The sequence below is a fragment of the Cottoperca gobio genome, chromosome 24, assembly GCF_900634415.1.
Source record: "Cottoperca gobio chromosome 24, fCotGob3.1, whole genome shotgun sequence".
Lineage (NCBI taxonomy): Eukaryota > Metazoa > Chordata > Actinopteri > Perciformes > Bovichtidae > Cottoperca > Cottoperca gobio.
The window spans coordinates 1,513,617-1,540,684 of record NC_041378.1 but is presented as its reverse complement, the minus strand read 5'-3'; the positions used below and the strand labels follow the sequence as shown (position 1 = coordinate 1,540,684).

At 40.6% G+C, this 27,068-nt stretch overlaps 4 protein-coding genes across 6 annotated transcripts in view; 3 read left to right on the top strand and 1 right to left on the bottom strand.

Moving 5' to 3' along the window:
• The first annotated feature begins 540 nt into the window (after nt 1-540).
• Nucleotides 541-4,827, top strand: LOC115028948 (cytochrome P450 2K1-like). The gene is made up of 9 exons (XM_029462903.1): nt 541-747; nt 844-1,006; nt 1,110-1,253; nt 1,330-1,496; nt 1,631-1,810; nt 2,342-2,483; nt 2,583-2,767; nt 4,417-4,558; nt 4,640-4,827. The coding sequence occupies exons 1-9, from the start codon at nt 541-543 to the stop codon at nt 4,825-4,827; spliced, it is 1,518 nt and encodes a 505-aa protein (XP_029318763.1).
• A 9,971-nt stretch (nt 4,828-14,798) lies between these two features.
• LOC115003546 (uncharacterized) lies at nt 14,799-17,193 on the bottom strand. 3 transcript variants are annotated; one of them, XM_029425385.1, is made up of 7 exons: nt 17,081-17,193; nt 16,621-16,944; nt 16,227-16,490; nt 15,986-16,078; nt 15,795-15,881; nt 15,670-15,698; nt 14,799-15,537 (listed from the first exon to the last, which is right to left on the bottom strand). In XM_029425385.1, exons 1-7 carry the CDS (start codon nt 17,148-17,150, stop codon nt 15,460-15,462), a joined length of 945 nt encoding a protein of 314 aa, XP_029281245.1. In that variant the 5' UTR covers nt 17,151-17,193; the 3' UTR covers nt 14,799-15,459. The 3 variants fall into 3 exon arrangements, with proteins under 3 accessions (XP_029281245.1, XP_029281246.1, XP_029281247.1); XM_029425386.1 differs by having other exon boundaries at nt 16,025-16,078; XM_029425387.1 differs by having other exon boundaries at nt 16,621-16,866; nt 17,081-17,174.
• Nucleotides 17,194-19,353: 2,160 nt separating this feature from the next.
• LOC115003877 (cytochrome P450 2K3-like) lies at nt 19,354-20,102 on the top strand (the record flags this gene model as incomplete). The annotated part of the gene is made up of 3 exons (XM_029425822.1): nt 19,354-19,560; nt 19,688-19,850; nt 19,966-20,102. Coding segments are annotated over exons 1-3 (507 nt in total), but the record flags the coding sequence as incomplete, so codon positions are not given.
• A 2,126-nt stretch (nt 20,103-22,228) lies between these two features.
• Nucleotides 22,229-27,068, top strand: part of LOC115003876 (NFX1-type zinc finger-containing protein 1-like) — a 14,067-nt gene continuing 9,227 nt past the window's right edge. The window contains exons 1-2 of the mRNA XM_029425821.1: nt 22,229-22,560; nt 26,579-26,695. Coding sequence (XP_029281681.1) covers nt 22,420-22,560; nt 26,579-26,695 — 258 coding nt within the window. The 5' untranslated portion in view covers nt 22,229-22,419. The remainder of the gene's footprint in view (nt 22,561-26,578; nt 26,696-27,068) is intronic.

The following is a 27,068-nucleotide window of genomic DNA, read 5'->3' as shown; positions in this document are numbered from 1 at the left end:
CCGGCCCCCTGGGGCACAAATTTAATGAGGCTATACAGTTTAAAATTGTCATGGCAGACAGACCGACTCTGGCCTTCCATCATCCCTCCACCCAACACAACACAGTGTCAATGAGTTACTAAACTAGCTCACACAAGCCTGAGCACACTGCTAACAGTTAGACTTTAAAACAACCATCTATATTTTAATTTTAACTTTTTTAACTTTTAATTTTAACTTTTCTTTTCAATCCACCACCCGCAGCTGTCAGAAAATGTCCAAAACCAACAGACTCACCCTGTCAACCTCTGTACACACTAAATAGCTCTCCCCTTCTGATCATAACACATTTAAGATAACAAAATTGCAAACTTATCTGATTGATCTTAAAAAACAACAATGGTTTACTGGTGTTAGTAGGTGAACTTTCCCTTACATGAGCCCTGCCCTTCGGCTGGACAGTTTCCCTCCAGTTACAAAAGACATTCTTAACACAGACGGAGCCAAAGGCAGCAGCAGGTTGTCAGTACCCTGGCACGGACACTTTTTATTTTTGAAATCATGGGGCTATTAGATCTGTTTCTCCAGTCCTCCAGCTCTATCTCCCTGTTGGGGGGTCTGGTGGTCTTGCTGCTCGTCTACATTTTCACCTCCTCTGGCTTCAGCTCCGAGAATGAGGGAAAGGAACCTCCAGGACCAAAACCACTTCCCCTACTCGGGAACCTGCTACAGCTTGACCTTAAGAGACCCTACCACACATTACTGAAGGTGAGGCAGTGCAGAGGAGTAGCTTTCTCGTCTCGTTTACTTTTTTCTGTTTGTTTTTGTGTCTAAGAAAATGTCATGATATTATGCTGTTCTTAGCTTTCCAAGAAATATGGATCAGTGTTCACCTTCTACATGGGACCAAAGAAAGTGGTGGTCCTGGCAGGATACAAGACGGTAAAGGAGGCACTTGTTAACCATGCTGAAGCGTTTGGAGACAGAGGTCCAATGCTCATTATGGGTGAAATACAAGATAAACATGGCAAGGAAATACTTTTACCAAATACTTATCCTTTTCATGTTCACAGCCTTTGCCCATGATCAACTAATTTGTTAACATGGTTTGCCGAACTTCTTCAACTCAGGTATTGTATGGTCCAACGGGGAATCATGGAAAGAGATGAGGCGCTTTGCCTTGACTAACCTGAGAGACTTTGGGATGGGAAAAAAGACGTGCGAGGACAAAATCATTGAGGAATGCGACCACCTCATTGAAGTTTTTAAGAAGTGTAAAGGAAAGTATCTGCATGATCAGCAATATTTCGCTAATCCTCTTGATGTTGATTGTTTTTCCTATTTCCCGTGTCACAGGAGAAGCTTTTGATACGACCCAATCAATAAACTATGCAGTCTCTAATATTATCTGCTCCATTGTGTATGGCAGCAGATTTGAATATGATGATCCAGAGTTTACATCACGGGTCAATCGAACAAACAGGGTGATTCAACTCGTGGGCTCCTCGTCAGTACAGGTATCACTTCATATGTTTATTAAGCTTAGACTCAGCATTGTGATTTTAATATACATAAAACATACATTGGGGCAACTGATTTACAGAAATAATGTATTCACTTGTATGCTTTATTACATACTGATTTTTAACAGGTGTACCAAATGTTCCCATGGATCGGTAAATTGGTTGCTAACAGGAACGAAATCCACACGTTGATTTCTGCCAACAAGAAACAGAATCTACAGCTGTTTAGTCGTTTGAAAGAAACCCTCAATCCACAGATGCTCAGAGGCTTTGTGGACACCTTTCTGCTCCGAAAGCAGAATCTGGAGGTTGGGAAATGTATTATCACCTACTAAAATTGCTATTATGCTCAATGCTATTAAGAATTAGGTTAACAAATTATGTTTGAACTAATGCAGACAGAGTCCCACTTTTGATTCCTATGAAGTAATCCAAAGTCTTCTTTTAAAAAAGCGTCATATCTTTCAAATTGACATAACATGTTGTGTTCATGTGTTGGAAGGCCTGACTGTGTCAGGAGAACTATATACTGTGTTACAAGATGACCCCTATTCATTCCAACTGATACTGATGGCATAATAATGTACTGATAAGATTCTTCAAAGCGCTAAGCCTACTGGATGGAACGGCTTAAAATGTGTAATAAAAAGAGCAACTGTGTTTTTGAAGCAAGAAATGCAAACCACTCCACCATCAATGACCTCCTACTACCAAAAAAAGAAAAAAATCAAACCATGATATCTTTCAGAGATTCTCATTGGGTCATTCAAAGTAATAACATATCAAAGTTTTGGTTCAGATGTGTTTGAATAACTGCACTGATGCATCTTTCCCTGCAGGAATCTGGCAATACCAACAGTCACTACAACGATAACAACCTTTTGATAACAGTTCTTAATCTCTTTGCTGCCGGCACTGACACAACATCAACTACCCTGAGATGGGGACTTCTGTATATGGCCAAGTATCCAAAAATACAAGGTATAGAACTTAAAATCCTCAACAAACAGTCCAAGCAACAATATATGCTTACCAACACAACAATCTTCTTAACGAAAACAAAACCTTTTCTTTTTGCAGACCAGGTCAAGGAGGAGCTGAGCAGTGTGATAGGAAGTCGTCAAGTGCAGGTTGAGGACAGAAAGAACCTGCCCTTCACCGACGCTGTCATCCATGAGACACAGAGACTGGCCAACATCGCCCCCATGGCACTTCCTCACAAAACAAGTCAAGACATCACTTTCCAGGGTCACTTCATTAAGAAGGTGAGACTGAATAAAGTTTGGAGTACCCAACCCCATTAAATAGTCAAAACATTGAGAAATCAATAAATACAATTACAAATTGAAATAATAACCTATGGTGACAGTGAAAGTTAACATAAACAATGTGAAATTTGTGAAATATCACAAACTGACTTGTTGCAGCGGTGCATCCTATTACAGAACCACGTTCAGGTAGCTCTTTAGAACAAGCCATTCTTTCACACGTTTGTAAAGACTGCATGGCTAGGTGCTGGATGTTATACACCTGAGGCAACAGGACTGAATGAAACACCTGAATACCTTATTTCATCTACGTAACATTGCAAACATAAGACACTATTATATATTATTAATTAATTAATTATATAATATTAGCTGCTCTGCACTGGCTCCCGGTAAAATACAGAATAGAATTCAAAATCCTTCTCCTGACTTACAAATCAATTAAAGGTCAGGCTCCAGCATATCTTAAAGATCTCATAGTACCTTATAAACCAACTAGAGCATTGCGCTCCCAGACTGCAGGGTTACTTGTGGTTCCTAGAGTCTCTAAGAGTACAATGGGAGCCAGAGCCTTCAGCTATCAAGCTCCTCTCCAGTGGAACCAGCTTCCAGTTTGTGTTCGGGAGGCAGACACACTCTCCACATTTAAGAGCAGGCTAAAGACTTCCCTTTTTGATAAAGCTTATAGTTAGGGCTGGCTCAGGCTTGCCTTGAATCAGCCCCTAGTTATGCTGCTATAGGCTTAGACTGCCGGGGGACACCTCCCTGCTCTCTTCCTCTCTCCTCCCCTCCCTCTCTCCTCCCCTCCCTCTCTATCTGTATGCATTTATGTAAATGTATGTTTTTAACTCACCATCCGGGGCATCATCCCCGGAGTGTCTGTGTCTCATGTGGCAGGTTGTCACTGATAAAGTTTACGTCAGGATCATGAATCGTGGCTGCGCCTGCTGACCTGGTCCTGCTGGACACCGGGAAGCCTTTTTGACATTTTCCTGGATTCATCCAAACTTTCTCTTTTTCAACACAACATAATTTCTGTCAAATGTTGTATTTGTACAATGTTGTTTATCCTGTACACACGACATCTATTGCACGTCTGTCCGTCCTGGGAGAGGGATCCCTCCTCAGTTGCTCCCCCTGAGGTTTCTTCCATTTTTTCCCCTTTAATTATGGGGTGTCTTTTAGGAAATTTTTCCTTGTGCGATGCGAGGGTCTAAGGACAGAGGGTGTCGTATCCTGTGCAGTCTCTAAAGCACACTGAGACAAATGTATAATTTGTGATATTGTGCTATACAAATAAATTTGATTTGATTTGAATACAAAAATTAAGATGAGTGGCCCAATACTTTTGTCCATATAGTGTATTTTCAAACTTGAACTTGCTTTCTTTAATTCTGGATTATCTGTAAAATGTTCTAATATTTCATAATGACACCTAATTACGCAGCGGTAGAGCTGTCCGGCCCACTGTGTTACTGAATACTACTTCAACTAAATAAGCTTTTTCATTTATTTATCCAAATTCTTTTTCCAATAATTCAGAATGTAACCATTTCTTTCTGTGCGAGGTTACTTCTTAGTAACTTAGTATACTATACTATTTGCTTAGCATATATTAATCTTTTCCATGTATGTATTTTCCACAGGGGACCGCAGTGATTCCTCTCCTAACATCCGTCCTGTATGATGAGAGTGAGTGGGAGAAGCCACACAGTTTTTATCCTGCTCACTTCCTGGACAAAGACGGGAAGTTTGTGAAGAGAGATGCCTTCATGCCTTTCTCTGCAGGTTGGTGAATTTAGCCATCACTTCTTTATGTTCCCTTGCTTGCAGACGAGATCAACATTTTCCTTCTTCTCTCTCTTGCAGGTCGCAGGGTTTGTCTTGGAGAGAGTCTGGCCAGGATGGAGCTCTTCCTCTTCTTCACCAGACTCATGCAGCATTTCTCCTTCTCTCCTCCTCCGGGAGTTTCAGAGGATGAACTGGATCTGACTCCAGGTCTGGGCTTAACCCTCACCCCTTCACCCCACAAACTGATTGCTGTTTCCTGTATGTGAGCAGTAGGGCTGGAAAATGCTGCTTTGCCCCACTGTCAAGACTTCGTCTCCAATACAGTGAAGAGTGTAGATTCTTATTTGTACAGCGTTATGATCCATGTAGTGCAACAGCGCTGAATGTTTGATTTTTACACACTCAATCATAGATTTGTTTTAAATACAGATCAGACCAATTGGTGATTCTAACTATCCTGTCAATAAAGATTTAAATGGTATCCATATCACTGTTGCTCAGCCTTATACTGTAAATAGTTGGCAACTTGGCTCCACACACGTTCAAGATTCATATCAACATTAAAACGTTATTTTAGAGACCTCTACAAAGCTTGAAACAATTACAAAAATGGCTTTCTTGCAAAATAAACATTTCATTTTGATGTCCACAATAAATAAGACCTCATCATATCTGACCTTTGTGCCAGGAACTCTCTTTCAGCCTGAAGATTTTCAACAAAGTACCACAACATTATCCATGGATGTGCTCACTTCCTTCTGACTGCTTCAAACTAAAAGCTGCAAATTGTCCTGGTGCAACCCCAACATGCCATGAAGTTTCTATACCCCTAATGCTTTATGAGAAATATGCTTCGGAAGAAAAAATATGTCTTTGTTGATTATGTCCACTTGTAATGTTTTGAGTCCATGAAGTGCAACCACGGCACGTCCTCACAAAACAAGCTAAGACATCACTTTCCAGGTTCACTTCATTAAGAAGGTCAGACTGAATAAAGAATAAGAAACCTAGAATAAGAAGAATAAATATTCAAGTCAAAACGTTTTCCTTTAAAACGTAATCGAAGATGCAGTTTCATTGTATTGGAACGATATGTTTTAAGAGACCAGGCGGCTCACTCAATCTGACATTTGTATAAACTGCAGAACACCACGCTCAGGAGAAACAAGATATAGTTTAGTTCGGGGTCGGGGTTGTGGCTCTCTGATGTCCATCCTGGGTTAACTTTACTCTGGGTTATTTGCACATTGTGGTTACTGTTCATTGTGAAGTGTGGGTTAAAAATGAACCCTAAACATCCTGAGGCAGAGCTGTCCAGGGCTGATTACTGATTACATGATGTTGTTCTGCGTCTGCTGGATGTGTAGATGGGCAACCGTTTGCTAACACATTAGCAGAACATTGTAGCGCTGCGTCTTTTTGGGGAGTTATTCTATCTCTTAGTGGGCCGAAAGAAATCAAATAATGCTTATTGCATAGTGCTTTAAATTACTACAGTACAACAAATTGTTAGTAAAATAAAAAGTATCTGAAAGTTTTAGAGCTGCTTACACTAATGAGGGCTTTAGGACATATGATGTAAGAGCCCTGACACAACAGGGAGGAGCATGAAACTGTCATTTATTTTATATTACACTTCAGACAAAATGCAGTAAAGATATTCTTACAAAATATAAGTACCACCATAACTAACAACACGGTAGAACAAGAATACAATGACAAAGAGTAAAGATGAGTGCCCAAGTGTAACTACCAGTGGTGAACTATTTCACTGTGATTAACAACGTGTGTGGAGAACAAACTGCATTGTGTATTCCTGGCTTCCATTTGTTTTTTTTGCATTGGTCTCCTTTATGCAATATAGTGTATACCAGTGACATAAAGCCACCTGAACACAAATGCATCACGTCATACAATCAGAATAATTTTAGATTTTATGAATTGATGAGAGTCCTCCTAATTGCTTTATTACAGGGGCAACATTGATTGTGGGATGTATCTGAATGCAAATCTGAATTGCAGGTTTATGGATATTACATTTAGGGTTAAATAACTTAATGTAAAAAAAACAACAACTTAGAAATGCTGTGCCCTTCAGAATTATTGCCACCGCTTTAGTAAGAATTTGCAAAACAGGCTGTAAAATGTCCTTTATTCTTTATCGTCTCGGCCTTTCACTCAAAATATTCACACAAATATGACCTTTTCACTGAAGTAAAATTATTGAAAGAAAAACAAAATGTTGACTTTAAATAAATATTTTTCTCCAAAACATGTGTGCCACAATTATTGGCATTCCTTCATTTAATATTTTGTGCCGCCTCCTTTTGCCAGGATTACAGCTGAGTCTTCTCCTGTGATGCCTGATGAGGTTGGTGAACACATGGCACGGGATCTGAGACACTTCTTCCACACAATCTCTCCAGTGATAGTGGAAATGGGCATTTTCCACTGTTTGAAGATTTTCTTATATCCATTTCCTAATTTGTGCAGCTCAACAGCTTTTCGTCGCAGAGCATCGCTGTGTTCTCGAGTCTTTCCCGTAGTGAAGAATGACAAAAATAATTTTGGCCTGTGTCACCTCATATTAATACCCCAGTGAAACAGGACGTCATGGTTGACCACTTAAGAGTTCCTAATCAAACAGGTGAACCTAAAGATGTGACTGGAAATATACTTCAGTTAGATTTTCATCATAGGATTGTCTAGTGGTGCCAATAGTTGTGGCACAGATGTTTTGGAGAAAAATATTTATTCAAAGTCAACATTTATTTTTTCTTTCAAGAATTTTACTTGAAAACAGTGAAACGGTCAGGTTTGTGTGAATATTTTTGAATGAAAGGCCAAGACGATAAACAATAAAAGACATTTTACAGCCTGTTTTGCTCATTTTTACTAAAGGGATGCCAATAACTCTGGAGGGCACTGTATAATACCTAGCAAAGAAACATTGACTTAACTACTGAGGTCAGGAATATAAATGACTGAAGCCTTTCGACAGCCTGTTGCCACATCTTCGCTCTACAGTGATGTCATTCAGCTCGAGGACCAATCATCACGAGAGGAATGATAAACATTTAGCACTGATCAGGGTCGTGTCTAGAGACACACAAGCTGTAAACATCCGAAACATGTAAAGGAAGTCGCAGAAGAAAGCAAAGTATTAACATTTTTAAAAAAAAAACTTAATTTCAACATATTCTTCAAAATGTTCGTTAGATGGGAGATCTATCAGAGTCAACATTTAGGAACCTTTATCAGTGAGAATCTTGATCTTGATGCATTCAAGGGCATTTCACATCATCACATTCCCCAGTTTCACATTAGCTTTTTCTCAATGTCATTGCCAAATATGGTAACTTTGTCCAAAATGAAATCAATGATTGAAAGATGAAGGCAATGGATTGCTCATAACAAACTACCGGATCAAGATTCAAGTCACAGGACATTTAAGATAACAAAAGTGTAAACGTATCTGGTTAATCTTTAAAAACAAACTAAACACTATGTTATGAAAGGTGCCTTTAACCACAATGACAACTTGAGCCCCGCCCTTCGGCTGGACAGTTAGAAAATGTGATTTGTAGTTAAAGAGCTGAAACTTGTAACAGCAAGTGAGTTACTTGTATTTTATATTACCGACAACAACACACACAATGGAGAACAAAATCTATTCTAATCTTTTTATTGGATATCGTAGCACTGATAATGCAATATGACACAAAATTACAAACACAACATAAATGATTCCAGTACAATACTAAATGCCATCGTTGGATGCGACAATATGTTCACAAGAAAGAACATTCGACTATTCAGGGTCATTTTATTAACTGACTATCTTGAATAAGAACTGTAATGTTCTGCATTTTTTCTCTACAGCGATACAAACTTTTTTGCGTGCGATAAGGAACCATGTTGCCAATTCTGGTTAATGGGTTTTGTCTTTTTAAAATCATAAACTAAGTAATAGAACTCCAGGTCTGACCTAGAGTGTGCCGTTAAATGGAAGCACCATCCTAACGCTAAGCAAAGCATGTCCTACACAAGCTAACACAACGAACACACGGCAGGATCTATGAACACCACACGTGTCAAGTCTTATTTCTTCTGATTTCTTCCGCTTTGCTGACAAAGCTGCAGAGGGATCATCGTCTGCTCCCGTCGTCACCAATATTGATTGTAGAATATGTCACATCCTGCTCTTTGACCTGTATGACCACAAGCAGGAGGTTTTACATGATTCAGACAACTAACTACAGAGTTGACCACATTTACAGTAATCTTGTCGTGAGCTGTTTTTTTCTCTGGTATTCATCAGGACAAAAACACAAAAAGAGGGAATTAAAAGTTAACTTCCATTGACAAAAGTATATGGACACCCACACATACACACCAATATGTTGGATATCTCTAAACAAGGAGTCTTCTTTTTCACAAACCATTTCAATTGTAGCATTAAGATATAAAACTGACAAAAAAATATGTGAGCACATACTTTTGGATGATAGTGTAAGTAATACCTCAGTATGTTAATAAATTCATAACAGCGCTGGAAAGCAAATTTAAGATTAAAGAAGTAGAAAACTGCAGCTAAACACAAGTCGCTCACCTTCTTGTGAGGAGCGGGCGGCCGGTGGCTGACAGTGATGTAGGTCAGCTCTGGCTCATCCTGAGAGCAAAAAAAAAAACACAGCGGTTTATAAAGAACAAATATTAAATGCACAATATTTGCATGTATTCGTCAAATGCAATAGTATTTCTCAACTATATAAAAAAAAGAAGTTGCACATAAGTACAACTTAACTTTGCTTTTACAGAGGAGACAAATAGACTTTCATTAGTGTTGCTGAACGATTCTGGCCTCCACTGGCAGCACTAAGAAAATATTTTATTTTAATATGCAATAATATAATTCATATAAGTATGTGATTTTTGCACACACACACACACACACACACACACACACACACACACACACACACACAATGAGATATAAATGCTCAAGATGGCATTTCATTTTCGAAGCCACCAGTATACATAATAATTATAGCGGTCTGGAATCAGCACTAACATATCTAACAAACCAAACTCCAAATATTATAATTAGCCAAATCTACGAGTGAAGGAAACACTACCAACCTCGGTGTTGACCATGTTTGATCAGCGGCAAAGTGTTGTAGCAGGTGTTAAATAAATGTTGTACGAGTACATATATTTATCAAACGTATGAATGTTTGGAAAGTAGCACATATGGTCTACTCTCGTGATTGTGTCATATCAAAATACATCTTACTCACAGGCTGTTGGGTTGGTGTTTGAACATCTAGAACAAAAAAGGTACAATTTCAAAGATTAATTAGTATATTAAACACACTATTTATACCAAGGCCATTGAAAACACTTGTTTTTGATTGGCTGGCACCTGAAACCCCTCAAGCAGAGTTCTGGTTAATAGTTTGAATTAATTTCCTATATTAATATTGCAAGGTATTATTATAATATTATAAATAAGTACTGTGCTCGCTCTGTTTTACTGACCCTCCGTCACTTTGACTCTCTTCTTGTATGCGATGAGAACAGCAGCGATGATGACAAGAAGTGCCACCACCCCGACCACCGCACCGACGATGATGAAGGTCTGAACAGGAAGGGGATCTGTGGTCAGAGGATCCCAGTTAGCCAAAGAAATATAATTCATAACAACAAACAATTCACATCACATACGATCTCAATTTGTACTTGTTAACGATAAATCCTCCATGACAGCCAAAGTCAGTCTTGGAGTTCCGCAGGGTTCTGTACTTGGACCGATTCTATTCACCTTATATATGCTTCCTTTGGGCAATATTATAAGGAACCACTCTATAAACTTTCATTGTTATGCAGATGATACCCAATTATATCTATCAATTAAACCAGATGAAACCAATCAATTGGCTAAACTTCAAGCCTTAAGGACATAAAAACTTGGATGTCTAGCAACTTTTTGATGTTAAACACAGACAAAACTGAAGTTATTATACTTGGCCCTAAACGCCTCCGAAACACATTTTCTAATGACATAGAAGCTCTGGATGGCATTAACTTGGCCTCCAGCACCACTGTAAGAAATCCTGGCGTCATCTTTGATCAAGATCTGTCGTTTAACTCCCACATAAAACAAATCTCAAGGACTGCCTTCTTTCATCTACGTAACATTGCAAAAATAAGACACATCCTGTCTCAAAATGATGCAGAAAAACTAGTCCATGCATTTGTTACTTCAAGGCTGGATTACTGCAACTCATTGTTATCAGGTTGTCCCAAAAAGTCGCTTAAGACTCTTCAGTTGATCCAAAATGCAGCGGCACGTGTATTGACTAGAACAAGGAAACGGGATCATATTACTCCTGTATTAGCTGCTCTGCACTGGCTCCCGGTAAAATACAGAATAGAATTCAAAATCCTTCTCCTGACTTACAAATCAATTAATGGTCAGGCTCCAGCATATCTTAAAGATCTCATAGTACCTTATAAACCAACTAGAGCATTACGCTCCCAGACTGCAGGGTTACTTGTGGTTCCTAGAGTCTCTAAGAGTACAATGGGAGCCAGAGCCTTCAGCTATCAAGCTCCTCTCCAGTGGAACCAGCTTCCAGTTTGTGTTCGGGAGGCAGACACACTCTCCACATTTAAGAGTAGGCTAAAGACTTTCCTTTTTGATAAAGCTTATAGTTAGGGCTGGCTCAGGTTTGCCCTGGATCAGCCCCTAGTTATGCTGCTATAGGCTTAGACTGCCGGGGGACACCTCCCTGCTCTCTTCCTTCTCTTCCTCTCTCCTCCCCTCCCTCTCTCTTCTTCTCCCTCTCTATCTGTATGCATTTATGTAAATGTATGTTACTAACTCACCATCCGGGGTATCAGCCCCGGAGTGTCTGTCTCTCATGTGGCAGGTTGCCACTGATAAAGTTTACGTCAGGATCATGAATCGTGACAGCGCCTGCTGACCTGGTCCTGCTGGACACCGGGAAGCCTTATTGACATTTTCCTGGATTCATCCATACTTTCTATTTCTTTTTTTTCCAACACAACATAATTTCTGTCAAATGTTGTATTTGTACTATGTTGTTTATCCTGTACACACGATATCTATTGCACGTCTGTCCGTCCTGGGAGAGGGATCCCTCTTCAGTTGCTCTCCCTGAGGTTTCTTCCATTTTTTCCCCTTTAATTTTGGGGTTTCTTTTAGGAAGTTTTTCCTTGTGCGATGCGAGGGTCTAAGGACAGAGGATGTCGTAACCTGTACAGTCTGTAAAGCACACTGAGACAAATGTATAATTTGTGATATTGGGCTATACAAATAAATTTGATTTGATTTGACATGTTTGAAAAATGTGACTCTTTGCTCTAATTTGTCTTTTCTTACTAATGATAAGTTATCACACCTGTGAAGTCAGCGTCTATCAACACTTTGTCAGAACTATCAACAAACTGGCAGGTGTATCTCGTGTTGGGGCCACTCAGAGAGATGCATGTCTTCTGTCCGAGGAAACTGTGCTCGTCAACTTCACCAAGCAGCACAGCTCCGGTCTCATCCACCCAGCGGATGATGTTCTGTCGACAAACATCGAGGAGGTTTTTGAAAAGCGAGCACTCTATCGTGACTTTATTTTCCGTCTTTGGATCAGCATCTGGTGGAGGCAGAGAGACTGAGAGAAAACAAGAGATCTTTGTTAACTCAGAATACAGTACAGTACAATACTTTGGGAAAGGGCCAAAGTGTTAATTACCCTCAAAATGTGCCAGAAGTAGAATTCCCCTTTGATAATAACAATGACTTTTCATGAGACTCACTTGTCAGAACATTTGGAGGTAATAAGGCATTATAAGAAACATCGCTCCCCTGCTGACAGATGTAGAGACCAGCATCCTCAGCAGTGAAGTTGTGAATGACCCAAGAGCATGCAGTGTTCATTTTTAGATTGGCAGCTCGAGGTTGACTCTTCTGCACTTTTCTATTCTTAACTACAGTGAAAGTAGTCGATTTATTTATTTTGTTTCTCCATGTAATGACGGAGCGTGATGTTTCAGAGGATGATGCAGTGGCATAGGGCACAATCACATCTTGTCCAAGTCTTTGATAGACAAAAGAGCGTGTTCCACTGATGCCTGTTGGAAAGAAAAGAACACAATACATATCACATCACATCATCTGCATAGAGACGGTCATTTCATTTGTCTCTTGAGTTTGTGAGTCGTATGCTCTTTGGGAAATATTCACAGTGTACCTCCACTTTTAAATCTATAACAAAGACGGCACCACACAGACGTTCAGATTGAAGTCAAATCTGCACATCTGATGTTATCGTCTTTGTGTCATTACATTTCATTTAGCTTTTGTCTAAAGTGACTTACAAGAAGTACAATGAGGATACAAACTCCGACCAGCAGGAATCTTGCAGGTACATTAGCTTCAAATACTCTATAAACATCAGAATCCGACCTTTCTAGCTCGTTCATGTCTCACACGACATCTTAAAGCTTTTATCAAAGTGCCGTCTAAAACAGGAAACAATGTTCCTGCTGGCAATTTTTCATGAAAATCTCACATTTCTGTAAAATTACGATTAACATTTAAATAAGAAAACAGACGTTTACCTTGAAACTGAAGCATTAAAATAAGAGCAAATTCCAGTAAACACTGCGTGTCCATTCTGTGAGCAGACGGATCCTCGTGTGACTCTTCTGTTCTGCTGCAGATCTGCGATGATGCCCAAACTGCAGTTGCGTCAGTTTTAAAATGACAAAGAAATTCTATTTTAAGAGCTTTTGACTTCCTTGCCTTCATAAACTTCATGAGAAAAATGACTCAATCAGAATGAATAATATACACCTCTAAATATACGTATAGTGGTTTCTGTTAATATCTGTACTTTAGGTTGTGCAATGTTCTCAGGTGAAAACCTTGGATCTCAAAATGTCAAGATGCTGGAAACTCAAACAATAATCCTTTTTTTAAGCTGGTTTTATCATTCAAAGGGATAGGCATACTTTTGGACATTTCTGTACTGCGTTCATGACAATATTACTGATTATATCATTCAGTGACTTCAGAAGAACAAACAGTTAGTCTAACCCCTCGCCTAAGATTTAAAGAAAATTACAGTTTTTCCACTGAAACTAAACTAACTTGTATTCCCGAGACCCATGTTGCAAACAGTAGGCGTAAGTGGAGTAATAGAAATGTTGTCATTCCCATTGTTTCATTGCAGTTGAGTCATCACACGAGCATATGCAGATACCACAGCTGAACATAATATGAGGCTTCAGCAGAGTTGGACTAATAAAGTATTTTAGTAGTTCCTCTTTGTAATACTCCACCAGCTCAGTTAGGAAACTCTGTGCAACTGAAACACAAAGATGTCATGTTGTACTCACAGCATTGTAACAGCCAACAACACCTCCACCCAAATGTTAACATAAAAAGCTTAAGATACAAACATACAGACCGACTACAAATCAGACATTTGCAAAACGGAGTGTAAAGGTTTGATTATTCAGTTTTAAACTTAGTGTTTTGATGCCTGAAAAGACAAACCATAGTTGAGTTAAGCTTCCAACTATTACAGTTGACATATTATACAAACTCACTTTTTTAGTGCACATACATGTGGGTATCTGGAGCACCTACCAACTCACAAACTGTGAAATAAGACAATCCTGTCAGTTTGTTGTGGGCTGCCTTGGTCAGAAAACATGGGAATAAACAAGCCATTCAGATTTGGCTCCCATTCATGTCACATGCAACCATTTGTCACTTCACACCTGATAAATTCCTGATACTTTGACCTCTGCTTGAAATAGTCACTGTTAATAACAGGCAGATCAACCTGAGTACCTTGATCTTGTTTTCCCGATTTTAAATGGTGACAGTGACACTTTAATCATCCTCTGTGACCTGCTTGATAACCAGAGAACATTTCTCTGTTACACTCGCCTTTGGCCTTTTTTCAACAATCTGCCTGTATGTAACCAAGTCTATGTCTCCTGCACCACTGAGGATCCATAAAGTGATGTATTCCTACCTGCAGTAGCAGAAATGAGCACTCATGCTTCTCGGCCTCTTTTTTCTGTCCCTTTCCTATTAATTAACAATGAACTGATGCATGTTGAAAATAAAAAAGAAGAAGAATCTGTTGCCTGTGATGAGTAAAATGTTACTTCCTTAAAGTGACACTCTACTTTTGTAAGTTGCTTAATGTATGTAGGAGAGGTATACCGGCTTTTATTTTTACATTACTTTACATTACAGGTCATTTTATACAGAGCGACTTACAATGAACTAACTACAGGGACAGTCCCCGCTGGAGCAACTCGGGTGAAGTGCCTTTGCCCTGGTGTTGAACTCACAACGTTCTGGTGTTGTAATCTGAAGCCAAACCACTAGGCTACCACCACACACATGTACCATGTAGAGATTGAATAGCAGAGGCCCAAGACTCGACCCCTGAGGAATTCCTTTTTATCCGCTCAGATATTTAGTTTCTCAGCTGACAGAACATATTCTCTGTCTAAACGTATTTCAGTGCCAGAAACTTAATACAGTTTTTAAAATGTAATTTGTGTTATATTATAAGTTACAATAAAGAGAACACAGTTAATGACCAAATCAGAAACTCACAGCTCATTCAGGTTTATTCTACAAGATAGAAAATATACTTGTCTCCCAGAAAACATGTTAAAATCAAACCTAACGATTTGTTGTTCTGTACTAATGATGATTAAACTGAAGCAAAGATGCAACATAGAAATATATGATAAATGATAAGAAACAGTTTAAAGGACATTTTGAAGGATGCTTTACGTCAGCCATTCAAACTTATCAAATCACAAATGATGTTGAGATGCAGTGGACTTCAGTGGAGTCTGACAGAAGGGTCTCCAATGTCTTCATATACGACTGTATCTTCATCTTCATCTCCATCATAATGCACCTGTGAAAATCAACACAACACACTGAGATGAAATATAATGAATAACTCAGCATCCACTTAGATTCACAACAAAACAGTGAGCGCTGTTTATTTTTCTGTTAACGGTCTAATACCACACATTGTAAAACTCACAGCGTTGTCATCCATCTGTGTTTTGTTTTCTGAAAAGACAAACAAATGTCGACTTAAGTTTAAATCGTCAATCCATGTTTTAAAATCTTCTTGCTTAAAGGAATTTTATCTGTGAATGTTCTCACTTTTAGTTCTCGCCCAGATGTTGACTGCCACAACAATCATTATGAGCGTTGCTAAAACCACAGACACAACGATGACCCTCCCCCAACCTGAAAAAAAGAAAAATAACTATTATATATTATAAACAAAATATATTTTGGATGCAGCTTTCTGATCTATTCAAATTCCAGTGATAAAAAAAAAAGAGAAATACTTAAATATTTCCAGCCAAGTGTCGGCCTGACAGGGTTACCATGTGAGTTGATACCATGTGGTGTTGAAGTATCACTGATGGCAGGCAAAGTTGCTGATGTGGAGGAATGAAATGACAAAAACAAACATATTTCATGATTATCATCTACAATAAGTAAATGAAAAGAGGTTATTATCATAAATCTATAAAGATAAATCAGTAGTTTGTGAGTTAGGTGAGGTTAAAGTGATTGTATTCTCACCTGAGGACTGCAGGAAGGGAAACAGCTGCACATTTCCACTGTTAAAATCTGTCACTTCACACTTCAACTCATGATACTTTGACTTCTGTCTCTTCTTCTTTCTACGAGGTAATGTCACAGTAACTGAACACTCAGACTGGGATGTCTCCACGTTTTCATCCATATCTTTACCCTCATACAGCCACTCCACTGTGTGTCTACACCAGTCAGATGACGACACAGAGCAGTTTAATGTCACCTGATCATTGTTGTGATGTTCAGTCACTGAAGATGGAGATATTGTGAGAGAAAGACAACAAGAGTAAAAATTAACTTCCTCACTGTGATCATAATTATTGTAATGTTTCAGTAAATTGTTCTAACAGACAGAAAACATTAAGATGTAAATACTTACTGGTAATAAGAGAGAGAGAAACGTGAGCATCTTGTTGTCCTGGTGTGATCTGTCTGCAGGTGTAACGACCAACATCATGAACTGTGACCTTCTTTATGACCAGAGAACATTTCTCTGTAACACTCAGTCTGTCAGATTTAGCCTTGTAGTTGTCACCAATCTGCCCGAGGTTCAACAGCAATGATGATAATGTGCTTCCTGGTCCACTGAAGATCCAGTAAGTCCCGTCACATTTGTTTTGATCATCTATTACATTTTCACAAGGCAAAGTTACTTCATCCCCATCGCTGACAACAAGGCTGGAGGAATTTTGTCCAATCACAGCTGTTGAAAAGATGAAAAAATATTGTCCGTCTTACTAAAATAAAAGTCACTATGTAACAATCTAGCATTAGCAATACAAACACAGTTATGTTTAGTAATGTTTCTGGTATTTCTGGTTATGTTTATGTATTCTTACCTGTAAACTGAAGCAGCAGTATCAGAAATAAATACATTTTAATCCTTCTGAGATCCGCCATCTCAGCCATTGACTGTCAGTCTCTGAACTGATGTGTGTTAAAGAGAAATGAAGAATGTACTTTCTGAGTAATGTTTCACTTCCTCATTGTGACTCACACTCACTTTGGTAAGATCCTAAATCTATGTTTTCTCAATGCTCAGCTAACATAATTATTTTCAGAGTTTGAATAGACTTTTTAACTTTTACATTTTAGCCTTTCAGTTAACAATCTCCTCCACACTGATTTACACTGCATTAAACAGAATATTACTTATCCATCAGCAACAATATTTATCAGCAGTCTTAGAAGAAAATAAAACAGTAAAGAGGTCTGTGAACAATGCTGTGGTGGATGCTGAGGAGAAAAGAAAAGGGGAATTTGTTAATGCTGTATTTAACTAGGTTCTTATTCATTTCTATTTTTGGAAATGTAATTTGGTAATAATTACAATTTCAAAGTATTTCTTATTTTTTAAATGATATACTGATATACTATAGAAAAACAATCTATTCTCTTTTTAATACAAAGAATAGAAATAGAGGTCTGGTTACTGCTTTACCTTAAAACGTCAGCCAACCTTAAGTGAGCCTGGGCCGTGACTTGGATCTAGAAGAGTTGTAGCATTTATTCACCGACAAATAAGCTGTAAACACACTGCACTGCTACGATCATGCTCTCTCTCGCTCTCTCTCTCTCTCTCTCTCTCTCTCTTGCTCTCTCTCGCTCTCTCTCTCTCTCACTCTCTCTTGCTCTCTCTCTTGCTCACTCTCACGTTCTCACTGCAGGGTCCTCCTCAATATTATCCTCAGTCTCACTCAGTCACCGTGTCACTGTCAAAGAGCTGTGACTAAACCTCATTTACAGAAAACCTGTGCTTTGAAGTCATTTTGAATTGAGACAGAGTATAAAGAGAGAGCACACAAGAGAAATTATTTAGAAAATGTATCAAAATGTTCTTAGGAAACTGCTCTACTTTATAAAATGATTCAAATTTATATATGTATTCAGTGTGTAATCTTATATACATATATAATCAGTGTATTCAGCAGGTAATCTTGTAACCATATCTAGTGCTAATGCAGAGTCTGCAAACATGCAACTAGAGGAGTATAGGAGGAGGTTGAAAGGCCCTGAAGAGGGTGAAAAGCTTGAGGAGCCAGGCTCAAGAGAGCCATGGGTGCATACATCAAAGGTGGCAATCGAGCACCCTATCACCAGAGAGTTATGGACAGGATCAAAACACTAGGGTTACGAGCAGATCAGAAATGTTACCAATCAGTATGGAGTGATTGTTGTAATACAAAGTGAGCATCAGACGATATTTCTTTAGTCTGTTCTCGAGGCGGACTCGGGTTTTGTTCTCTGTTTTTTGAAGAGTAAAACTCTGTTGCATCAGACTCTGTTTGTCTTCAGTGAATTCTTTTTTTTTAACCTGTTTTGAGACTTCAGTAACTAGTTGATCATGCTAAAGACTAAAGTGTTTGTGAAGAGGTCCAAACTCTTTTACTGGGCCAGAATTGGACTTCTTTATCTCTGACAAAAGCTGCTCTGCAAGCTTTTATATACATACCATAATGCTTAAGTCAGCAACAGCTGGCCACGAGAGTGGGATCAGATCACACCTATGACCTACATAAAAGTGCTGAAAGAGCAAGTATGTAAGAAAGGGGGGCAATCTTCGCCATTGTTTACCAATCAGTATGGAGTGATTACGTGGTGCTGAAGACTAAACTGCAATTGCACGTGATAGGCACCCCAATAGCAGCCAAAACAACAACCTAACCAAATACGTGTAAAATGTTCATATTTATTTTATGTTTTATTCAGCTAAACAGTCTGGGGTCAAATTGACCTAGATGTGAACTAAATGTATACAGGGCATTGAAAACATATCATGTTGAGTTTATGTTAACTCTGATGTCCCATATATGTCAAGCACTGACTGTATCTAGACACTTTAAATCCCAAGGATAACAGAATGGTTAATGGTTAAACATATTAACCACACACACATACCAACACATCAATATGTAAACCTTATGCAACTAACCATCTATTGAACTCAGAACTGTCAGAAGTTCACTATTAGTTGTGAGTGGTTTTGATAGGTGGTCCCTCCCTTGCCTGTTCTCTACCTGAAGTTACAAAAAAACCTTCGTCTCCACTCACAAAGAAAAGACTTCAGAGGGGTCAGTATAGAAGCAACTTCAGGACACTTTTTTTTAAAGGCATGGGGATATTAGATCTGTTTCTCCAGTCCTCCAACTCTATCTCCCTGTTGGGGGCTTTGGTGGTCTTGCTGCTTGTCTATATCTCATCCTCCTCCAGCTTCAGCTCCGAGAATGAGGGAAAGGAACCTCCAGGACCAAAACCACTTCCCCTACTCGGGAACCTGCTACAGCTTGACCTCAGGAGACCCTACCACACATTACTGAAGGTGAGGCAGTGCAGAGGAGTAGCTTTCTTGTAGGGTAGTTTGTTGTTTCTGGGGCAGCTTTCTCATCTTGTTTACTTTCTTTTGTTTTTGTGTCTAAGAAAATGTCATGATATTATGCTGTTCTTAGCTTTCCAAGAAATATGGATCAGTGTTCACCTTCTACATGGGACCAAAGAAAGTGGTGGTCCTGACAGGATACAAGACGGTAAAGGAGGCACTTGTTAACCATGCTGATGAGTTTGCAGACAGAGGTCCAATGCTCCTTATGGAGGAATTTCATCAAGGGCATGGTACGGAAAGAAAAAATGAAGATATATTTTCCCTTCTTCTTCTTCTTCTTCTTCTATTCAACCTTCAATCCTCAGTTGTGTGTTTAACATATTCTGTTGAAACACTTCAATTCAGGCATTATATGGTCCAACGGGGAATCATGGAGAGTGATGAGGCGCTTTGCCTTGACTAACCTGAGAGACTTTGGGATGGGCAAGAAGGCGTGCGAGGACAAAATAATTGAGGAATGCGACCACGTCATTGGAGAGCTGAAGAAATTCAAAAGTAAATGTCTTATTATCATAATTATGTGAGCAACATTTTCTGTGAAGAAAATATAATAATTTCCATTTTCTTCTGTTTCCATGTCACAGGAGAAGCTTTTGATACGACCAAACCAATATATTTTGCAGTCTCTAATATTATCTGCTCCATGGTCTATGGCAACAGATATGAATATGATGATCCAGAGTTTACGTCCCTGGTAGATGGCATGAACAAACGTGTTCAACTTTTGGGCTCTCCTTCAACACAGGTATCATTTTATATTTTTGTGAAACTTTTAATTTCAGTTTAGTGTTGTGAATAGCAGATAAACTATTGCACCTGGAATGAAAAACGTTTTAATTAAAAAATTCAAGATCAAGGTCCAGGTAAAATTGAACTTTGGGAATCCAAAATGGACAATTTGGAAGGTCATGGTGCAAAATGCAGTCCCCCCCCTTCCAAACCAAACACACAGACCAACATAAGCACACACTTAGATAGGGAGAGCAATACCAAACACCCTCACTTCTAAGCACCCACGCTCTATCCATCCATCCATCGTCTACAGCTTATCCGGGATCGGGTCGCGGGGGCAGCAGCTCCAGTAAGGAACCCCAATCTTCCCTTCTCCGGGCCACATCCTCCAGCTCCGACTGGGGGATCCTGAGGCGTTCCCAGGCCAGTGAGGAGATATAATCTCTCCACCGAGTCCTGGGTCTTCCCCGGGGTCTCCTCCGAGCTGGACGTGCCTGGAACACCTCCCTAGGGAGGCGCCAAGGTGGCATCCTTACTAGATGCCCGAACCACCTCAACTGGCTCCTTTCAACGTAAAGGAGCAACGGCTCTACTCCGAGTCTCTCACGGATGGCTGAGCTTCTCACCCTATCTCTAAGGGAGACGCCACCCGTCTGAGAAAACACATTTCGGCCGCTTGTACCCGTGATCTCGTTCTTTCGGTCATGACCCAGCCTTCATGACCATAGGTGAGGGTAGGAACGAAGATCGACCGGTATATTGAGAGCTTTGCCTTCTGGCTCAGCTCTCTTTTCGTTACAACGGTGCGGTAAAGTGACTGTAATACCGCCCCCACTGCTCCGATTCTCCGGCCAATCTCTCGCTCCATCGTGCCCTCACTCGCGAACAAGACCCCGAGGTACTTGAACTCCTTCACTTGGGGTAATGGCTCATTCCCTACCCGGAGTAGGCAATCCACCGGTTTCCTGCTGAGAGCCATGGCCTCACATTTTGAGGTGCTGATCCTCATCCCAACCGCTTCACACTCGGCTGCGAACCGATCCAGTGACTGTTGAAGGTCACAGACCGATGATGCCATAAGGACCACATCATCTGCAAAGAGCAGCGATGAGATCCTCAGGTCACCGAACTGCAACCCCTCTCCTCCACGACTACGCCTCGATATCCTATCCATGAAAATCACGAACAGGATTGGTGATAAAGCGCAGCCCTGGCGGAGGCCAACATTCACTTGAAACGAATCCGAACCAACAGGTAGCGGGCAAGAGGTAAGTCGCTTCTGCTTTCCCCCAGCTGTGTCTTGTTCCCTCGTTTGGTGTCTGTGTATTTATCCCTGTCTGCCCCACTGTGTTTTGTCGGATTGTCATTCGTGTTCTGCTCGTCTTCTGCTCGTGTCGTGTTTTTTTGTTACTTTGTAATTTGTTAGCTTCGGCTTTATTTCAATAAAGCTAGCATTTTGTCAAGACCTCGTCCAGAATACTACATTTGGGTCCTCACCTTCACCCCAGCGTGACATTTTTATTGTAACTCTTCTACTATAAATACAAAATAATATAAAAAAACAGTTTGGGGACCAATACTTTCTATTTTATTATTATTTAGTTTATTTATGTAGCTATACTTATACCTTTGCTACCTTTTTATAAGAGTCTCTTCTGAATGTATTTGTGTATTATTTAATTTAATGTCAGTTTGAGTCTTACTCTGTGCACATGGGAAGTAAAACTTAAATCGACGTTTAGCATCATTATCAAAAACTTCTGTAATAAATCACGTGTTGCATTCATTTAAAAAAGGTCAATACTAACACAGCACTACATCCCAGAATAGTAATGTATCCCCCCCCCTCTTCACCCCTCCCCTCCGCCTTGCATCATCACCATAACACGGAAGCAGTCCACAGACAGTGGGGGGCAGGAGAGGCGCGGACACAGGGAGGGAGTGAAGACAGGCTGAAGATTAAAGAGTAAGACAGACAGGAGGACACAGGTGCGCAGAGACACAGGTGCACAGACACACAGGTGCACAGACACACAGGTAGAGGAACGGACTCAGACACAAAGCATCATGGCGCTGATCCCCTCGCAGGTTCTCCGGGTCGCCATCCTGCTGTCCTATTTCTCCATACTCTGCCACTACAAAGCTCTGGACATGCCGGCGCACCAGACCTACGGAGGCAGCTGGAAGTTTCTGACCTTCATCGACCTGGTGAGATTGAACATTTGTATTTTATTTGAAACAGCCGGTGAGATCTTTGCACGAGCTGCAGTGTGAGTGTGTGTGTGTGTGTGTGTGCTTCGTGTTGTGCTCACATTTAAATGATTACGCAGCGTTTCCGCCTTCCGGTGCTCATTGTTCCGGTGTTTCATTAAACGCACCCGAAAGGTTGTCTGCGGCTCGTGTCAGTGTGTGGTTGACAGGTGAGCTCGCGCTGTAGTGGCTGAACCGGAACAGGTGTTGTGGTGCTGAATGCACTGCTGTCACAAAATGCTCCCCCCCTATACGCGGGAGCGCGCCGCGCGTACACGATGAATAGTGAAAGCTCCCCAGAGAGAAGACGTGTAGCTCCATAGTTATTAACACAGAAATAATGTGAAGAAAGAATTCTATATAAAAGATGATTTATTGATGTATTACATAATACAAGATGCACTTTGGACTTTCTTATGGTTGTAGAGTATGTTTTTTACGATTCCTTTCGTAATGTCTCTGTATTATATCACCAGACGTGCGTTCTTTTATATATCTGGTTTTTGTATTGTTTGTATTGTCTCTGTATGTAAGTTATTACTGTGCCTTTGGCCACGTGTTGTGTGTTGTGTTGTGTTGTGTATGCTGTGTGTTGCACTTTTGACCAAGAAAAACTTCCCTGAAGGGACAATAAAGTTATCTTATGTTAAGACAAAAGAAACGGGAACACAACAACATGAGGAAGACGGGCAGGAAATAAGAGAACAATGTTATGTTAGTTGAGCTGATTTGATGTTGCTGGGAGGTGACAGACTAAGGGAAAGCATAGGAAAGGAAATAAATTAAAATGAATAAAGTGGGCGTCCCGGTAGCACAGGCGCCCCATATATAAAGGCTGAGTCCTCGCCACAGCGCCCACTGGTTCCAGTCCGACCTGCGGCCATTTGCTGTATGTCGTTCCCCTTCTCTCTCTCCCCCTTTCACAATCTGCACTTCACTCTCATAAAGGCATCAGCCCAACAATATAACTTAAACAAAATGAATAAAGTACACTAATGCCAACACACTGAAAGTTAAAGCTACTGTTTCCATAGTTTCCCTGAATAAGAGACATTTTATTTTATATATTTGTAGCAGCAATCACATGATCAGCTTTCAACTCATTTAGCCTTTTATTTCAAAATAAGAGCGCACTGTTATTCAACATAACTTCATCCAGGATTAACAAATCAATTGCTTTCAATTAACCAAATTAGCTGGATGAGAATAAACAGAATATTATTTTAGCCTGGCAACAGATCTTTAGTTTGAAGTAGTCACATGAAGAACAGGGCTGGGGTTTGAATTCAGACTTAATAAAACATGAAACCGAAGACATTTTTACAGACACATAAAATAAGCACTTTGTATTTGTGCTCTTCACTTGTAAACGATTCTGTGTGACACGCTTCATTAGCAGTGTGATGGTTTCTGAAGTGAAGCCATCACAGTAAACATGTGAAGAAGAGACACACACACACACACACACACACACACACACACACACACACACAGCTCCCAGTCATCCCAAACAATGACTGCATACAGCTTGCAGCTCTATTGGAGACTAATTCAATCACAAGCAGCGAGTGGATGTTCGCAGTCTCCTCACACACGGTGTTCACTATAACGTTCTTCGTGTTTGTGTTTATTATAGAATCATTTATTCTTGGATTCTTGTGTTTGCTGTTGATTAGTCGTGTTTACTGAAAGTTGGAGGGGCGAGTGAGGCTTTCTAAAGCTTCGTGAGGCGTTCAGTGTCACCAAACGCTTTTCACTCATCCTGTGATGGAAGAACACGTCTGTGCGTCTGGCTTTGGTTTGGAAAGGTTTAGTTTCTTCTTCTTGTTTTCTCTGTTAAGTGTAAATATAAACAAAATCTATCAATACATAGAAATTACAACAATAAAATGTTAGAAATCAATTAATAAAAGTCAAAAGAATCAAATTAAAATAAACGCCAGCGATTTTAAAATAATAATGTAAAAACAGTAACAACAACAGTTGTGTGTGTGTGTGTGTGTGTGTGTGTGTGTGTGTGTGTGTGTGTGTGTGTGTGTGAGAAACAGCTGTGTCATATTTTCCACATTAGACCTCTCCTTCTGGTTAACTGTACTTAATGACCTGTACACACCAGCAGCCAGGAAACACACACACACCGCTGCAACATCTGGCTCTTAATCATTGTGTGTGTGTGTGTGTGTGTGTGTGTGTGTGTGTGTGTGTGTGTGTGTGTGTGTGTGTGTGTGTGTGTGTTTCTGTATGAACATGGGCAACATGAAGTCCTGCAAATAAATGCTACACTGAAACTGAAACTCAGACATGATTGCAACGAGATTCATTTCACAAATGCAGATGTGATTGATAGTGTGTGTGTGTGTGTGTTTCTGTTGTTACTGCCCAGAGCCTTGTGCTAGCTTTCTCATAGAACACATTATTCATGTAGCAGGAAAGCTAATTTAGGAATAAAGCTGCAACTAACGATTATTTTCCTCATCGATTAAACGGCTGATTATTTTCTAGATATTTGATTTGAACCGTTTGTTCTATAAAATGTCAGAAAATAGTGAAAAATGTCCAGTTCCTCAAAGTCCTGGGGGATGTCTTTAACCCAGGAGATATTCACTTTAATGTGATATAAACATATTAAAGAGGCGGTGTGAGGAACTCCTCCAGAGTCAGTGCATCACTCCAGAAGATGGCGGTCGCCACACGCCCAGTTTAGAGAAACAGCAGGAAGCTAATCAGTGTCCTGCGTCAGAAAAACTTGTGTATTACGCAATATTTATAATATTTTTAGGGCTTTTCCCGACGAGGAACTGAAGCCGTTATTCATGCTTTAATGAAATACAAATAAAACAGTAGCTCGTCTACCACGGCCTCGATCGGTTACTTTGTTTGTGGTATTCTGATGTAAAATGACTGTTTTTGTCAATGGAGTCTGGTGGCTTTGAAGAGAGCTGCCTGGCAGCAACGTAAAGCGGTAAACAGAGCGTGCACTTAAACTGATTGATTTAGTGGCTAAAATAGATGTTGCTGCTGCCCCCGTCCTCAGCAGGACGATGCTAACCTCCTGCTGGTGCTCCTGTCTGCCGCCATCGACTGCAGCAAACACACCGAGTCCTACAACCAAAGCAGATCCAGGTTGTCCCTTTAACGCCCTGCAGCTCCTGTTAGAACTCAAGCCTTTAATATTCCTGATGTGAGTGTTTGAGTGTTTCGGCACGTGCTGCCTTGAAACTAATGGAGAGGTTTATATTCCAATATGTGAAGTCGAGTGCAGGATACGGCATTCAAGTGCTTTTAGTTTGAGAACACTGTTGCTAGGTGACGGGCGGTAAAACGGAAATGGCTTTGTTCCCTTTTTCAAGACGGCGTGTGATTTCTGTGTTTATCGGAGTTCACAGGACAAAGAGTCGAACCCAGATAGAGTTCATGAAGCGTCGTGTGACTGCGATGAGGCACAAAGAGAGACTGGGTCAGATCTGAGAACAGAAATGGCGTTCCAGCTCAACTGAGTCGGTCTGAGCTGTTGCACAAACACACAGGTACACTCGGCACACAGTCGGCGCCGGACGTCTGTCCAGTTCGGCTGTTTGTGGTGAATAAACACGGAGCACTGAGCGCTCCAGTGGGCATATTTGCGTAACAAACTGGTTCTCCAGCTGGCCGTGTTCCTACATGCTCATCTCAGATTGGAGCCGGTGTCTCCTGCACCCTCTCCTGAGGATGTTGACATGACTTCTGGGTAATGTAAGAAATTACTGCCTGAAGGAGAGCGAGGAGAGGAAGGAGAGCAAGGTTAACAGCCAATGATTGCTGAGTGGCTTTAGCTTTAACGTGTGGTGTCTCTCATCAACTCTTCTTCTTCTGCTCCCATCTTGTTATAGTGTACTGAACTCTTCCTGTCTCCTCCATCTCTCCTGTGAAGTGTTTGTCATGTGAAAACGTGTGAGCGGTGAAAGCGCCGGCTGACTCTCGCGGTCTCTCTCTGCAGGTGATCCAGGCGGTGTTCTTCGGCCTGTGCGTCCTGATCGATGTGTCCAGCCTGCTGACTAAAGGAGGAGACAGCAGGGAGGAGCAGTGGGGAAGCCGGGGGGTGAAGAAAGGAGAGGTCAGGAACGACGCAATCGGGGAACTGGGAGGTGGCCATTGATGTGGCCTGAGGGACTGGGATGATGTGTGGCTGTGGATACTCGTGGTGTCCATCGTGGAGAGGGGAGGGGAAAGGGAGGACTGTATTAGGTGCTGTACTGGGTACTACTAAGTACTGTTAGCTACTAAGAAACGTACTGTGCCTTGCCGCTTGGGGACCGGTGTCGGAAAAAAAGCGGTGAGCGTAAACGGATGCATGAAACACACCACCACACACACACACACAGTCACACACACACCCACACAACACCACACACACACACAACACACACAGCCACACTGGGAAGGAATCAGCCGGTTTTGCCGGAATCACAAGCTTGAGTTTTCCGTTT

Coding starts and splice junctions, on each gene's coding strand:
- LOC115028948 (XM_029462903.1), top strand. CDS start 541: ATGGGGCTATTAGATCTGTTTCTCCAGTCCTCCAGCTCTATCTCCCTG. Junction 748..843: donor CCTACCACACATTACTGAAG/GTGAGGCAGTGC, acceptor TGCTGTTCTTAG/CTTTCCAAGAAATATGGATC. Junction 1,254..1,329: donor CATTGAAGTTTTTAAGAAGT/GTAAAGGAAAGT, acceptor CTATTTCCCGTG/TCACAGGAGAAGCTTTTGAT.
- LOC115003546 (XM_029425385.1), bottom strand. CDS start 17,150: ATGGCTGAGATGGCGGATCTCAGAAGGATTAAAATGTATTTATTTCTG. Junction 16,945..17,080: donor ACTGCTGCTTCAGTTTACAG/GTAAGAATACAT, acceptor TCTTTTCAACAG/CTGTGATTGGACAAAATTCC. Junction 15,699..15,794: donor CATCTGGGCGAGAACTAAAA/GTGAGAACATTC, acceptor TTGTCTTTTCAG/AAAACAAAACACAGATGGAT.